Source organism: Amphibalanus amphitrite, unplaced genomic scaffold (assembly GCF_019059575.1).
Source record: "Amphibalanus amphitrite isolate SeventyFive unplaced genomic scaffold, NRLGWU_Aamphi_draft 001337F_arrow, whole genome shotgun sequence".
Classification (NCBI taxonomy): domain Eukaryota; kingdom Metazoa; phylum Arthropoda; class Thecostraca; order Balanomorpha; family Balanidae; genus Amphibalanus; species Amphibalanus amphitrite.
Genome location: NW_024882830.1, coordinates 4505 through 18282, shown reverse-complemented (window position 1 = coordinate 18282; position 13778 = coordinate 4505). Strand labels below are relative to the sequence as shown.

The following is a 13778-nucleotide window of genomic DNA, read 5'->3' as shown; positions in this document are numbered from 1 at the left end:
TTCTATTGGCTCTTCCTCCGTCTCCAGCATTCTACTTGTTCACTGATTCTACATTATACTGTTTCACTTGTTCACTTTCACTTGTTTCACTGGTTCTATTGATTTCCAATTCTACCGGTTCTTTCACTGGTTCTATTGATTTCCAATTCTACCGGTTCTTCCACTGGTTCTACTATTCTACTGGCTCACTGGTTCTACATTACACTGGTCTATCTACTGGTTCTACTATTCTACTGGCTCACTGGTCCTACATACATTACACTGGTCCATCTACTGGTTCTACTATTCTACTAGTTCACTGGTTCTACATTCTCCTGGTTCTTCCACTTACCGATGATGACGTAGGATACAGCCATGGCCAGCATCGGCAGCACGTAAGTGGTTATCAGGAATACCATGTTGTACCTGCGCGTGACGTCCGGTCGGGTCAGAGCAGTTTTATCAACTACACACTCAAAATGAAATCAAGTTTGAGTAGTACCTAACGAATGTAACGACCATGGAAAGAAGATAAACACTATATGATACATGATAAAAATGAATACCGAAGAAGATTCATAGTAACATTGTGGGAGTTTTCGCTTGAGACCGTTCCAAAAAAGCACTGTAAATAACCTAGTTCGCTATCAATTTGTCAGCAAGCTCGGGTGGGCGATTGCCACTAGCAAAAGACCACCTATGTTTAGTATTTAATTCGATATGACCACGGTTTATCAGCCCTTGAATGCTGAACAAATTACGGGGCCTAAATTACAGCCCAACACCGGCCAGTATGAAGTGAAACAGACATTCAAACTCAATAAACCCCTCGCTATTCCTGTAACAAAAAGCACTACGCACCCTAATTTCACCTATCTATCCTGCGACACTTCTTCCCGCTTCTATTTTCTCCCCTTCTCTACGGTATCCCCGGGGACTACTACTACGAGTACTACTGTTAGGTACTAGGTACTCACACGTAGTCGGAGAATGATTTGACCTCTGGGTCGCCGGGCCACTCCACCAGACAGCCCCGCTTGATCTCACCGCCGCTGAACCTGCGGTAACGACCAGTGATGTCACGTCAATGTCTGGTGGCTTCAATCGTCAGAGCAATGTATGCTTAGCGAAGCCAGTCGTCACATCAATGCTAAGTGACGACAAGTGTCACATCAGTGCTTAGCGAAACCATTTGTCAGTCGTCACACCCTGATGTCCGATGGTATTGGAATATGCATACTTGCATAGCTGTCTATGCATTTTTTGACGACATGGGTCGGTATTTAGGTCGGTACTCCATGCGTGCTTGATGTCAAGGAAGTGTAGTTACTCATAGATGAGCTGACCGTCTCGCTCCCACGCCTGTGCCTGACTGACCACCTAATCAATGCCCGGCGGGTTTTCTTACTTGAACCGACACACCGGTTTTCCCACGAGAGCTTGTCGATAATCCCTGTGTCCCACGATCGTGTGGAGTGCTCGTGTTTGTCTTCCACCCTCCCCCTACGTTTCACCCCACCATCGTTTCAATATGTGTGTTTACTGTTTCCCAACTGTATGACCGCAAGATCGTGTCGATATGTGTTTCCCTACGTGTTTCACCGCACGATCGTGTCGATATATGTGTTTCCTCACGTGTCCCAGCCCACGATCGTGTTGATGTGTGTGTTTCCAACACGTGTTCCACCGCACGACCGCGTCGATACTTACACATGCGTGACGACATGTGAGTAGAGCAGGCAAGGGGCCGACAGCAGAGCGCTGGCCGTCCAAATTCCAATCATTCCGCCGACAGCACCTCGTTTGCTCAGACGTCTCCGAAGCGGGTGGAGGATCACGACGTATCTGAGGGAGGCAGGGTAGGTTATGAGTTATGACTGAGCTTGTTTGGCCAGATTGCGGCGGCCAAATCCACAAGCAGGGCCTTTCTTTTGTCATGTTTTACACTACGAACGATGGGAACATGTGCGGCTAAGTTTCGATCGGTTTCAAACAGAGTCAACGGCAAAAATACGTTGAACAGCCTACAGTAATTGTAATTGCAGTAAGCATGACGTTTGGGAGCTATGAGGAAGTTGCCTTGTGTTATTGAACCATAATAACGGATTGCGAAAGTGGCCTAAGTGGGTAGTTTATGGGTTTATTAGCTGTAGCTGAAACTGAAGATCAGGCATCTTTCGCTGGCCTTAACTTGAGGCTTACGTAAGTGACAGGACAAAGCGCACATCGTGCCTGGCATACATGCTAACGCGATGTGTTGGCATTTCACATTAGGGTTGGTATTCCGGTGAGGGGTACTTCAAAGCTGAATAAAACAACAGCTGTATTTGTATATTGATGGAGACAAGTAGAAAAACACGGAACAAATAGTGCATGGACGCGTTTCGATTATTAAATCTTCATCAGCATGACATAATCACAGAGAAAACAAGATATAGCACACAAACATTCGAGCTCGTCACAGTGCAATCGTCTTGATTTCAAAAAATCAAGATTTTGATTTCAAATCAAAAATTTCAGAAAATCAAGACGATTGCACTGTGACGAGCTCGAATGTTTGTGTGCTATATCTTGTTTTCTCTGTGATTATGTCATGCTGATGAAGATTTAATAATCGAAACGCGTCCATGCACTATTTGTTCCGTGTTTTTCAACAGCTGTATTGGTTCCTGTAACTCATGTCCCAAACCTCACGGCTCAATTTCGGCGACTGTGCAGTGTGCACACGGATCAGCGCTTGCCAGCGTGAAAACTTCATGGCAAAGTGCCTGTTGAATAACTTACCTCCTACCATGCTTACATCAAACTTTATAAGACACCCCACAACGTCGTTAATCAATGATCACAAGCCAACGAAAAAGTGGTGCAACAACATAGCCACGTGCGCTTTGCCTGCAACAGCCGCTAACTTGTCGACCCGCGGGTCCCGGTGGGACTTCACAAAGCGTTCCATTCGACGTGGCAGTGAATGTCGGACAAGTTTTCTGGCGGGCTCGTTCCGTGGGCTCCTTAGGTCGACTCGCTCGTCCCCGGTGACCTGGCTTCGACCAGGTACAGTCCGTATGAATATCAGCGACCGGGGAACGACCATAGGTGGGCGAAGCGACGGCGCGGCAGCACTTTTCAAGTGAGACGGAGGAGCGGCTGCCTTAGCAACACTCTAACTCGATTTTCTCCGTGAGCTTTTCTCCGAAGCCATTGCCGTGGGAGATTTGAACATGAATTGATTCGGGAGTGTGGTGATGGTTTCGTTGTATCAGACCCATCACAGAGTCTTCAGTGACATTTGCAGCTTATGCATGATAAATGCAGTGAGCAGGAAAACAATGTTTTGATCACGCTTCTTTGTGTAAGCCTGGCGTGTACCCGTAGTTGTCTAAATCTCGTGTTTGTCCAGAACGCGAAGGTGTGACCGTGAGCAGAAATCACGTGGGCATGTTTTCATTTTTATGTCATTTCCATCTCTACGTGGGCTGTGACAGGCCGCGATTCACAAGCCAGCAGCCCGACAGCCCGCATTTGCTACATTTTTTAGTTTTATTGCGCAGATGGTTTGAGATGAGGTTGCCATGGTGGCGGCCGGCGGGTCTGATGTCTGGAACTGTTTCCAGGTATAGTGATAAGGCTGTTTCGGCCCATAATTGCTACTTTCTGTCATGTTTGGGCTGCGGGAGGCCTGCTGGTGATACGCTTAAGGCATTACATGGTATTTGTCTGACAGGAGGAATTATGTGAGGGGTTGGATTCGATAAGTCTTTGTCTACGGGTGCGGTGAAATTATTTAAGTTGAAATAAATGGGTGGTAGTCACTGGAAAGATGCTACAGAGGACCCCTCGATTTGTTTGCCATCTCCATCAAGCTGCGTAGTGCGTTATGTCTGTCTGTCTGTTTGTTTGTCTGTCTGTCTGTCTGTCTGTCTGTCTGTCTGTCTGTCTGTCTGTCTGTCTATCTGTCTTTGTTTCTACCCGTCCTACATGCATCCCTCTCTTTCTTTCCCTCTCTCTTTCTCTTTCTCTCTCTCTCTCTCTCTTTCTTTTTCTCTTTCTTTTTCTCTCTCCCTCTCTCCCTCCCTCCCTCTCCATATCCCTACAGTCAAAAACAATCCCGCCAGCCTCTGCCATTCAATATTATCCTCGCCGGCACCGCCGCGCAGCAGCGCTGCAGCCTGGTAGACTGTGCCGCAACACCGGCAGACACTGCGGTACAGTCTACCAGTACAGGTTTGGTGGTAGTGGCACACGCCGCGCTGCAGTCGCTAGCGGCCCTACCGATGTGAGATGTCGATATCGAACAAAAGGTGGTGTTTACCCTTAGATGACCATACATTTTCGTTTTCCCGCCTTATTTTAACTTTATTTGGGAAAAGAGGCTAGTTATTCGACGTAAGGGTCCTGTTCACATCAAGCGAGATCCTACAAGGCTGGAACACATCGAAAGTTTGTTTTTGTTTAATCTTCTATTGAGATGTTTTCTATCTAGTTTTTTTTTTCGGAATTCCATCGGACACGGAAGGCGAAACTAAGATTAAATCATAAAGCAGTATATTTAGATGGCATGACGTGCACGACCGACATGCCAACCAATCGATGTAAAATTGATCGCAATTAACCCGCGAGTTGCTGGGGGGGGGGGGGGCGTTAAACGCCCCCACTTTTTTCGCCGGGCCATCAAATTTTGGGTACCTGTAGGGAATTGATTGAAGTTTACTGTGACAAAGTTAAAAAAAAAATCGGTTGGAAATTTTTGAGATATCGAGGTTTTAGGGACGTCATGATTTCTGAGTTTTCGACCAAAAACGGCATATGTTCAAAAAAGCATATAAAATCACAGAATAGACATACAGACATGCCGTAAACGCCATTAGACTGCCAATACCATGATCAATCAAATGGCTATCTTCGATTATTGATTATCGTTCCGCATTTTCCAAAATCTTGAACTGAATCTTGGCAATTTTTCGTGACTACTTCACGACCATGATACATACATGAATTTCTTAAATTGAACTTTTTGAGTCAAACACGTACATATATGATAAAATGAATGTCACCATCGTGTTCTACGCCCCCAATTACCTATAAAACATGTGTCACAGGCTGCGAATATCAGTTTTGATTTTTGGGGATATGTGCCTACCCGGTTGACCTGACCTTGACCCTGACCTATGCTTGACTGACCCCTATATGGAGCTGACACTCTTGTAGGCCTTATAAGATGGATTGTGCACCGTTTTGACAGAGTTTATGGCGAGAGGCGCCCATTGCCTTTTTGGGCGCCTCTCGCCACCCCAGCAACTGCCGGGCTAAGCATGTCGTTTTCAATATCTTATGCAATGCCTCTTTGCGAATGTTTTTACTTCATCCATAAAACAACGCTATTCCACGGCGTATTGCCCGAAGAATGGATGAGAAATAGCAATGCGAAGAAGGACTGACGGCGGGAATCGGACAAACACTTTTTTGGATAAAACAAGCACCGTGATTACGACCGGTTTATTCGTTTTTTTTTCTCGTGTGCATGTTTAAGCTGACACCGTAAAAAGGCGTTGTGCAAGAGTTCTATTTGTCAGCCGTCTGCAGCGTCGTGATATTAAACAAGTTTGGTGCTGATGCCGCTATATTTGCTGCGACTGCTGTGTTGGCTGTTGACATTGTCTGTGTTGCACCTCGTGATTATGTTTGTATGGTCCCCGCGACAGCAGGTCCCTGGTGGGAATTATAAATAGCCGTGGCTACAGACCTTCGTGGCCCATTGTCTCATTGAATCTGACGGCTGTACGTGCCCCAGGCGACATATTGTCTACGGGCCTTTGACAGCGCACACTCGAACAACACAGCCTGATCAGTGAGCAGGTGTCGAAGTAAATCAGGAAGACACTGCCAGTTGACGTCACTGTTCGTCTGAAGCTTCTATCCAAATCAGGCATCGGATGTTGATTTTTCCGAGACTGGAGACAACTCGTCGCTCCCGTCGACGCTAATGTTAGCCCTCTTTCTTCTCTTCTCCCTGTAAAGTTGTCTCGGCTTCTTCGATGTTTACATGCGGGCGGCGCTGGGGATAACGTCCTTTTTATTAAATTGGCTGGTGCACTCGCGAGAAAAAAGAGGAAATGTTGCCAAGAGGCATCGTTCGAACATTGTTTAGCTCCTTAAAAACAGCTTCTGTGAAAAATACAGGCAGGCAGCCGTTGTCTGAGTTCCCCAAACGGGTGGTTTTGCCTATCACAACTTACGCCTTTATCTAGACGTGATGGATATGAGTACTTTTATCATTAATACCTCTGTCAATAGACATCGGCAACTGCACTTACTAATTTTATTTTATTCAATTCATTTATTTAGGTATTTCTACAACAGGCGATATGCCCATTGCCCAATTACTGCCAAAGCGTTTTCGTCCTTCATTTCATTAGCTGAAGGTTAAATGATTCTTAGACATATCGAAACTAACTGGTTTAGGATACTATAGCTTCAATGTACAAAAATATCGTTGCTGGGTTTTTCTAACTAATTTTTATCATATTCCTCCCATGCCTCTTTCCTAAATCAAGGATATAGGTATTCCTTGCCAATGCATTCTGCTTGGAACATGTCAATCTAGCACCTACCTGAAATGATCATCGTGCAGTTCCAGCATCAATTCTACCTGACATCTTCATCGCTTTATCTTAGACTATTTGCAAATATTTATCTAATAGCTAGAGCGTTTAGTATAAATGCGTTATATTGCGCAGGCTGAATGATAAAAGATATTTCCGACGTAATTACACCTTAAAGGCCACGGAGATGATGACAGTTGATACGACTCACGCCGCTACCAGAGGCAAAAACCTACCGTTATTATGCAGAGATTAGGTACCCGCCTTATAAGCGTAGCTGAAGCATAATAATTTCTCTAGAAATCCTGGACTAATTGTTCTCGGATGTGCTGACTGCATATGCGCACAATGCCGGCAATAACAGCCCGGATGGATGCGATGAGAACTTTTTACCATGTTGGCTGCAAAAATAGCAGATTGCTGCCGCCGGAAATCAAGAAGGACAATACCTGACCTCTTCTACGACCATTGTACTAGGTAAGTTCGCGTACCTGGATATGAAAAATGTCCCGTCTTTTTATAGAAATAAAATGAAAGACAGGTTCAGACAAAGGCCTTTTCAATTCTTCCTGATTAGCAAGGTACTTAAACGTTTGCTGTGCGACCATTTGAACACGTTTTCATCATTTGTTGAATCCATTGTAATTATAATGACTGGCTAAACGCGATACGCTCTAGTAGAAACTAGAAAGGTTTGAATTATAAATGGTCGTATTTCGTTTCCATCTGTCTTTTTGTATCTATCCATGCAATGCATCTATTTATCAATTTATCAATCTATCTATCTTATTAACCGTTTTCACGACGGCCTATCCGGCGAGTGCACCTGATTTGACCAAATCTGCACCTAATTTCTTTTACAGCAAATATCTTCATTTTATTAATTTATTTCAGTGTTCTAATCGATGATACTCTCTGATAATATGACAAAGCAGGCATATAAGCAAATAGTGCAACCCTAGCTGATAGTTACTAAGAGACACACTGAACCTGATTTGACCAAATCTGCACCTGTCTGCACCAGGTGTGCACCAAATGTGTACCAGATGGCCGTCGTGAAAACGGCTATTATCTATCGTCCCTTCCTTGCCCTCCCCTCTTTCCTTCCCTCCCCCTCACTCCCTCCCTTTAACCCTCCCTCACTCTCTCCCTCCCTCCCCCTCTCTCCCTCCCTCCCTCCCTCCCTCCCTCCCTCCCTCCCTCCCTCCCTCCCTCCTCTCTCTCTCTCCCTCTCTCTCTCTCTCTCTCTCTCTCTCTCTCTCTCTCTCTCTCTCTCTCTCTCTCTCTCTCTCTCTCTCTCTCTCCTCACCTTTCCAGGGCGATAGCCATCAGTGTCAGGACGCTGGCCGCCACCGTCAGGTTGGCCATGAAGTTGCTGATGATGCAATAGGTGTTGCCGAATGGCCAGTCCGTGTTCAGCATGTAGATGAAGTTGAAGGAGCAGTTGAGACAGGACATGAGCAGATTTGCCACGCTCAGGTTGACTAAGAAGTAGTTGGTCACGGTTCGCATGTGCCGGTGGGCTGCGGAGAGAGAGAGAGAGAGAGAGAGAGAGAGAGAGAGAGAGAGAGAGAGAGAGAGAGAGAGAGAGAGAGAGAGAGGGAGGGAGAGAGAGAGAGGAGAGAGGACGTAAGTCAACTCCTGCCGTCTAACAATAGACTGAACAAATATTGCCTTTCGTGTCGTAGCTAACTGCAGCTCAGTCGAAAAGGCCCAGCTCTGGCATACCTCAAATAAGAAACCTGAAAAGAGCATGTAGCCGACAACACACGCTTGGGTGATGTGAAACCGATTGATCCTGATTTCGATTTAAAATTGCCTTGCTTACTCTATGCGGGCTTTTGTTGCTGAATCAAATTGAAGCTGGCTGACGCAATGGAGTTTGAGGTTTCCCATGATTGGTTCCAACGTTCAACTAAATATAAATGCATATAAAATTTGCTTCCTGGACTACACAGTAGTCTGTAGTGCTTGTGACTGTTGAACCAATGTTATGCCTAGACGTCCGTTGTTATTACATTTCTAGGTGAAACAGCAGCTCAGTCAGACGAATGTTTGGCTTCATCCGGTTCGGATACCTTATAAACTCCGGCCATTGCCTTACATTTTTAATTGAAACAGCAGTTCTCATACGGCTGCCTCGAATATCATTGACCTCCAACAGTTCGATTGCCTTATTTGGGCGACACCTAAGTCCTAAGACACCACATCCGCGTCGGGTTCTCACCTAGAATGATCCAGCAGACGACACTGTTGCCGCCGATGGCGACAGCCAACATGAGACAGAAAGCCACAGTCCACACCAGCCACGGAAGCCAAGCCATGGCGATGGGTTCGGCCGTCGCCCCGAGACATGTCACAGTCTCGCAGAGCGCCGGCAACGCCACCGTCGGCAGGCAGGTGGAGTTATCAGTTGTGCAATTGGCCGCCTGGCGGCAGCACTGTGCCTCCTCCATCTTGAAGCCGCGATCTTCGAAATGGGTAATCCTGGACTCCTGCCGGCATAGGTGGGTACATATTTTTTTAGGATAGTGTCTCAACATTTGAAGTGAACTAAAGGTAGGGGAGAGTAGGGTGAATCGTAACATGTACATACAACGCAAAGGGGCTCATAAAGAGCAGTTGCTCTAGACGGCACGCAGTGGTCAGCAGAGTTCCAAGCACAGTTAAAAAGCATAGCAAATGTTTTGCCATTGTCTAGACTCTCAAATGACGGCAATTGTTTGTGAGTGTGATGTTTTTAAGGTAAAATACGGAGAAAAGTGTGGGTACACTTTTGACGTGGACACCCTGTACAATACATGTAGGGGTAAGTAGCAGAGCGTTCGTGGACGGCGGTCCATTACATTAGCCAGCATAGTCCAAGGATTGAAATGTGACATGTCTCGCGCCTCGCTGAGACTAGTGGTCCGGAATTTATTGACTGAGGCCTTTGATGTCAGTCGCCATCCCCTCTCCCCCCTCCTCCTGCAACGAGTAGTGGGTGGCGAGATGTTCTAGCCAGTAGGTACAGCCCACCGCTAAAGTAATGTGCGGTTTTACCAATTTCAACGGATGGCTTTGACCGACGATTTTTAAATGCGGACTGATTGAATAGAAGACGTCAATAGATAAAGTTGTAGCTGCAAGGGTGAAGATACGAGGGGGTACCCAAAAGAAACGGGAATTGTTTCATAGCTGTTTATTCACTGATCCCTACACATCGTCACTTATGTCATTCTTAAAGTACTCTCCCTGCGAGACAATGCACCTATGCAGACGCGTTTTCCAGCCCTCAAAGCAGCTCTGGAACTCTTGCAAGGTGATGCCTTGCAGAGCCATCGTCGTGTTTGCTTTTACCTTATCAAAGTCGTCGAAATGGTTTCCCTTGAGGTCTTTTTCATTCTGGGGACCAGGAAAAGGTCACGGGGTGCCAAATCCGGTGAATAGGGAGGGTGGATCCGTGGGGTCATGCTTTTTTTGCCCAAAATTGTCTGACACTCAAGGCGGTGTGCGCTGGCACACTGTCGCGATGAAATCACCACTCCCCGCTTCGCCACCTGTCGGGGAGTTTTCGTCTCACCGTGTTTCACACACGCCGCAGAACGTCCAAGTAAAACGTCTGATTGGCAGTTTGACCAGGGAGGAACAATTTCCTTTTGCACACTTCCCTTTGCATCGAAAAAACAAATCAGCATTGTCTTGACATTTGACTTCACTTGGCTAGCTTTTTTGGGGCGCTTTTGGGATAACATTTAACCACTTTTGAAGCGCGAAAATCATTCATAAACCCGCGTCTTGCTCACGGCAGCATATTTGTATGCTACTTGAAGCATTGGAACCGTTTCAGTCGCGGACTTCCCCAGCAGGAAACAAAATTTCACAGATGCGCGTTGTTGCTCAGTTCCGCTATGCATAAAAAAAACGACGGATCGGGCGGGAGTGCTTCAATAAATACGTGCGCCACGCGGCCGCGCCTCTTTATATCGTCACCTCACGGTGCAGACTAAGTCCCAGGGGCCAGACTGGTTTGCCCCTAGCAGGGCAATGCCGAGCTACAACTGGCTTGGCCTACAGAGAACGATTCCCGTTACTTTTGGGTACCTCCTCGTACATGTAAGCTACATTTAAAGTCTCGTTGCAGTCTGGCTAATCGTTCCTAGGCTTCAGAAGCAGAACATACCCATGACTGAAACCACACATTACTTCTGCTGCGGACTGTACATGGCCAAAGTTTGGAGGTTATGCACGCATTGCTATTTACAATCTGCATTCTTACCTTTCCATGTGATATGATAGGTATGTACTACGTACCAATGAAGTTCAGAACTACGCAAGAACTCACCTATGTAGCGTGGCTCTTGACTCAATTATCATTCTAATCCAGTTAGTTTCAATCCATGAAAAATAACACTGTAGGGCTGATTAAAAAAAAAACTGCCACGTCACAATTTTCGAGCTATAAATGAGTACTGGCGTTTCCTACAGATCTGATGGCGCAATTAAGGTCAAACAAGACAAAGTTGAGCGCAATATACCTACAGAGCTCAGTTTTATATATGTAGAAGCTGAACGTTGAAAAGGCATTCTGTGGACTGTTTGGGATACAGCAGTCCTGTGTGTATTCTTCGTAATTAATATTTCTATCCCATTGCGCATGCAGCACAATGTAAAGTCAAACACTTGCGTTGTTATGTAAAACCCTCTTTTATTCAAGACGTATCAAACCGTTGTGACATTAGTAGTCCTTACATTAGCGCTTGGTTTGTCCAGTGAATACATTTAACTATACTCTCGTTTCTTTTTTTCTTTTTCTTTTTTGAACCAGTGTGAGTTAATGGTGACAGTCATGCGCTGTCTGTCTGAAAAAGATCCATAACTTCAATATCTTTTGCTATTCAGTATGAGAGCTTTTATTGGTTTAAAATGCCTCTTGGAACAGCAAAAAGGCAGTAAATGCTGCATGAAGGCTTATTCCAATTGATGCCCTTATTGGAAACCTTAGGCATTGCTCTGGGAGAAATAGGCATTCATTTATTACATTCCGATACATTCCATTCCATTCCATGCAGATTGTAAATAGCATTACATACATTCCGATGCTCAAGGGGCATGATTTACTCCAGACAGTTCCCAAAGCAAAGACTCGGGCATTCATTCACCTTCCGGTCATATATAGAGCCCCACATCGCTCATCAAACTCCTTGGGGAGTCAGCACACCTCTCTGCTATTCCCACATAGCATAGCTTTAGCACTCACCTGTGGGAGCTAAATCCTGATCTGCAATGCCCGGTTACATCCTTATCGTACCTCCACCTAATCAAAATGAATGGCGTTGTGAATTATTCACCGGGGACGTAATAAAGCAAGATATCTACCTGCCGCAGAGAGGGCCGAAGCAACCCCAGAGGAGTGGCTTAATGTCTTCAATCCCACGCAGGAATGGTGCTATACGTGCAGTGTGAAAGTCTCACCAGGACAAGGTGTCTAGACGAATGTAACCACGTATGCATTATTTCTGGCGATTTTGCTCTGCTAGCTATTGTCACGAGGGCGGAATGGAATGAGAATCCGTCGAGCTGAGACTCGTTTTAGAATGCACGTGTATGTCAGCGACTTTGTCGAGAGATCTTAGACACCTATCTTCAACTCATTCAGTGAGATCGTTGTCCTGAACGGGTTGCAACTTCACTTCATGCTCACAATGGTCTATGCCGCCTATTGGCTAACATGTACAGACAATGCTGTACGTACATAGGAGATGCATGCCTCTAACATCCTGATAGAAGTGCGCTATTCTCATGTTGGCACGTGGCGATTCACGAGGATGATTTATGTTCGAAAATCTAGCACTGATCCGTGCATTAGCCCGAAAACCCCTTGCCCAGCTGAGATCAATTTCGCACTTGGTCCGAATTTGGAACTAGAGGTGGCAAAAGGTGCAAATTTTGGGAACCAGACTCGAACCAGACCCGACTGGACATTTCTGGAACCAGTCGGACCCGGTCTAAGTTGGAATCGGAAACAGTTGGACCCGTTCCCCAAAAGTCAATTAATTCAAAATATTTGTAGGTATACCTAACCATCAGTTGCATCATGTAAAACAGCTTTTTCCCACTGGGAATTCTCATGAGCTACAGTGTGCAAAGAAATTCATACATGAGTAAATGTTTTTTCCGTTCACTTCATATTTTGCAATCATGTGTAGTGTGCAAGATGTCTGGTTTATGGTATGACCCGGTTGGACCCGTCAGAAAATTTCCAGGAACCGGGTCTTTGGGTCCACATTTTGCCATGGCTCTATTTGGAACAACACTGAACCCGAGTTTTTGATTATGCCTCGCTGATACCAGCGCTACCTTACGTGATATTTCTTGCGGGTCTGCGTGCTCCTGTAGCTGTATGTCTATTTTGAATTGACCTGATCTTGTGTGTACCTAACATCACTGTACTGAGATTTTCGCCTATGTTGGAGCTACTGTACTAATCACCGAATACGTATGAGTGTGTGTGTGTGTGTGTGTGTGTGTGTGTGTGTGTGTGTGTGTGTGTGTGTGTGTGTGTGTGTGTGTGTGTGTGTGTGTGTGTGTACTTGTAAGCCATCACTTTTGGGGTCATTTTGTGATCGCACACCTGCAATGTGAGGACACCATGTCACATTCACGGACAGTTTTGGTGTCCTCGGATTTAGAAGGCGGATATACCCATATTTTTCATTTTTTGAACGATTTAAGAGTTTTCGGAGTGTCCCGAAATTTCACGTCTTTTGAGATCGAGTGCGGAAAGTGTGTGAGTGCGGAAATTTCGGAGCGTTTCCTATTCTGTGCGACGGATAGTGGTGTTTGGAATCGAAGGCATATCCACCATTCATGAATCATGACTAGCGATTCATTGCCGCAATACATTTGTTCTTTGCATTTGGGATAATATTTTGTATTAATATATTTGTTTATTTAATATCAAACACCTAGGATTATTCTTGAGTTAATTTAAATTTGAATCTTTTTTGTTAAATCAGACTCAATCTGAATCCTTTGCTGGATAAACAGGGAGCATGCGGCCCTTGCGCGTAGATTGGTTGCCTCATACTATGACGTAATAGGTACATTATGTTGATTGGTCAGTTTACTCAAAACGCCTTTGGCTTCGACGCTCATTGGCCCAACTTTCGCGTGCCTCCAACCGCCTTTTTATAAGAAGTTTGTACGTTTTTAGATTTA

The 13778-nt window shown here is 45.4% G+C and overlaps 1 protein-coding gene across 1 annotated transcript; it reads right to left on the bottom strand.

Moving 5' to 3' along the window:
- Positions 1–290: 290 nt before the first annotated feature.
- Positions 291–8995, bottom strand: LOC122372254 (tachykinin-like peptides receptor 86C). The gene is made up of 5 exons (XM_043349202.1): positions 8806–8995; positions 7888–8101; positions 1690–1824; positions 957–1037; positions 291–405 (listed from the first exon to the last, which is right to left on the bottom strand). Exons 1-5 carry the CDS (start codon positions 8900–8902, stop codon positions 291–293), a joined length of 642 nt encoding a protein of 213 aa, XP_043205137.1. The 5' UTR covers positions 8903–8995.
- Between the last annotated feature and the right edge of the window lie 4783 nt (positions 8996–13778).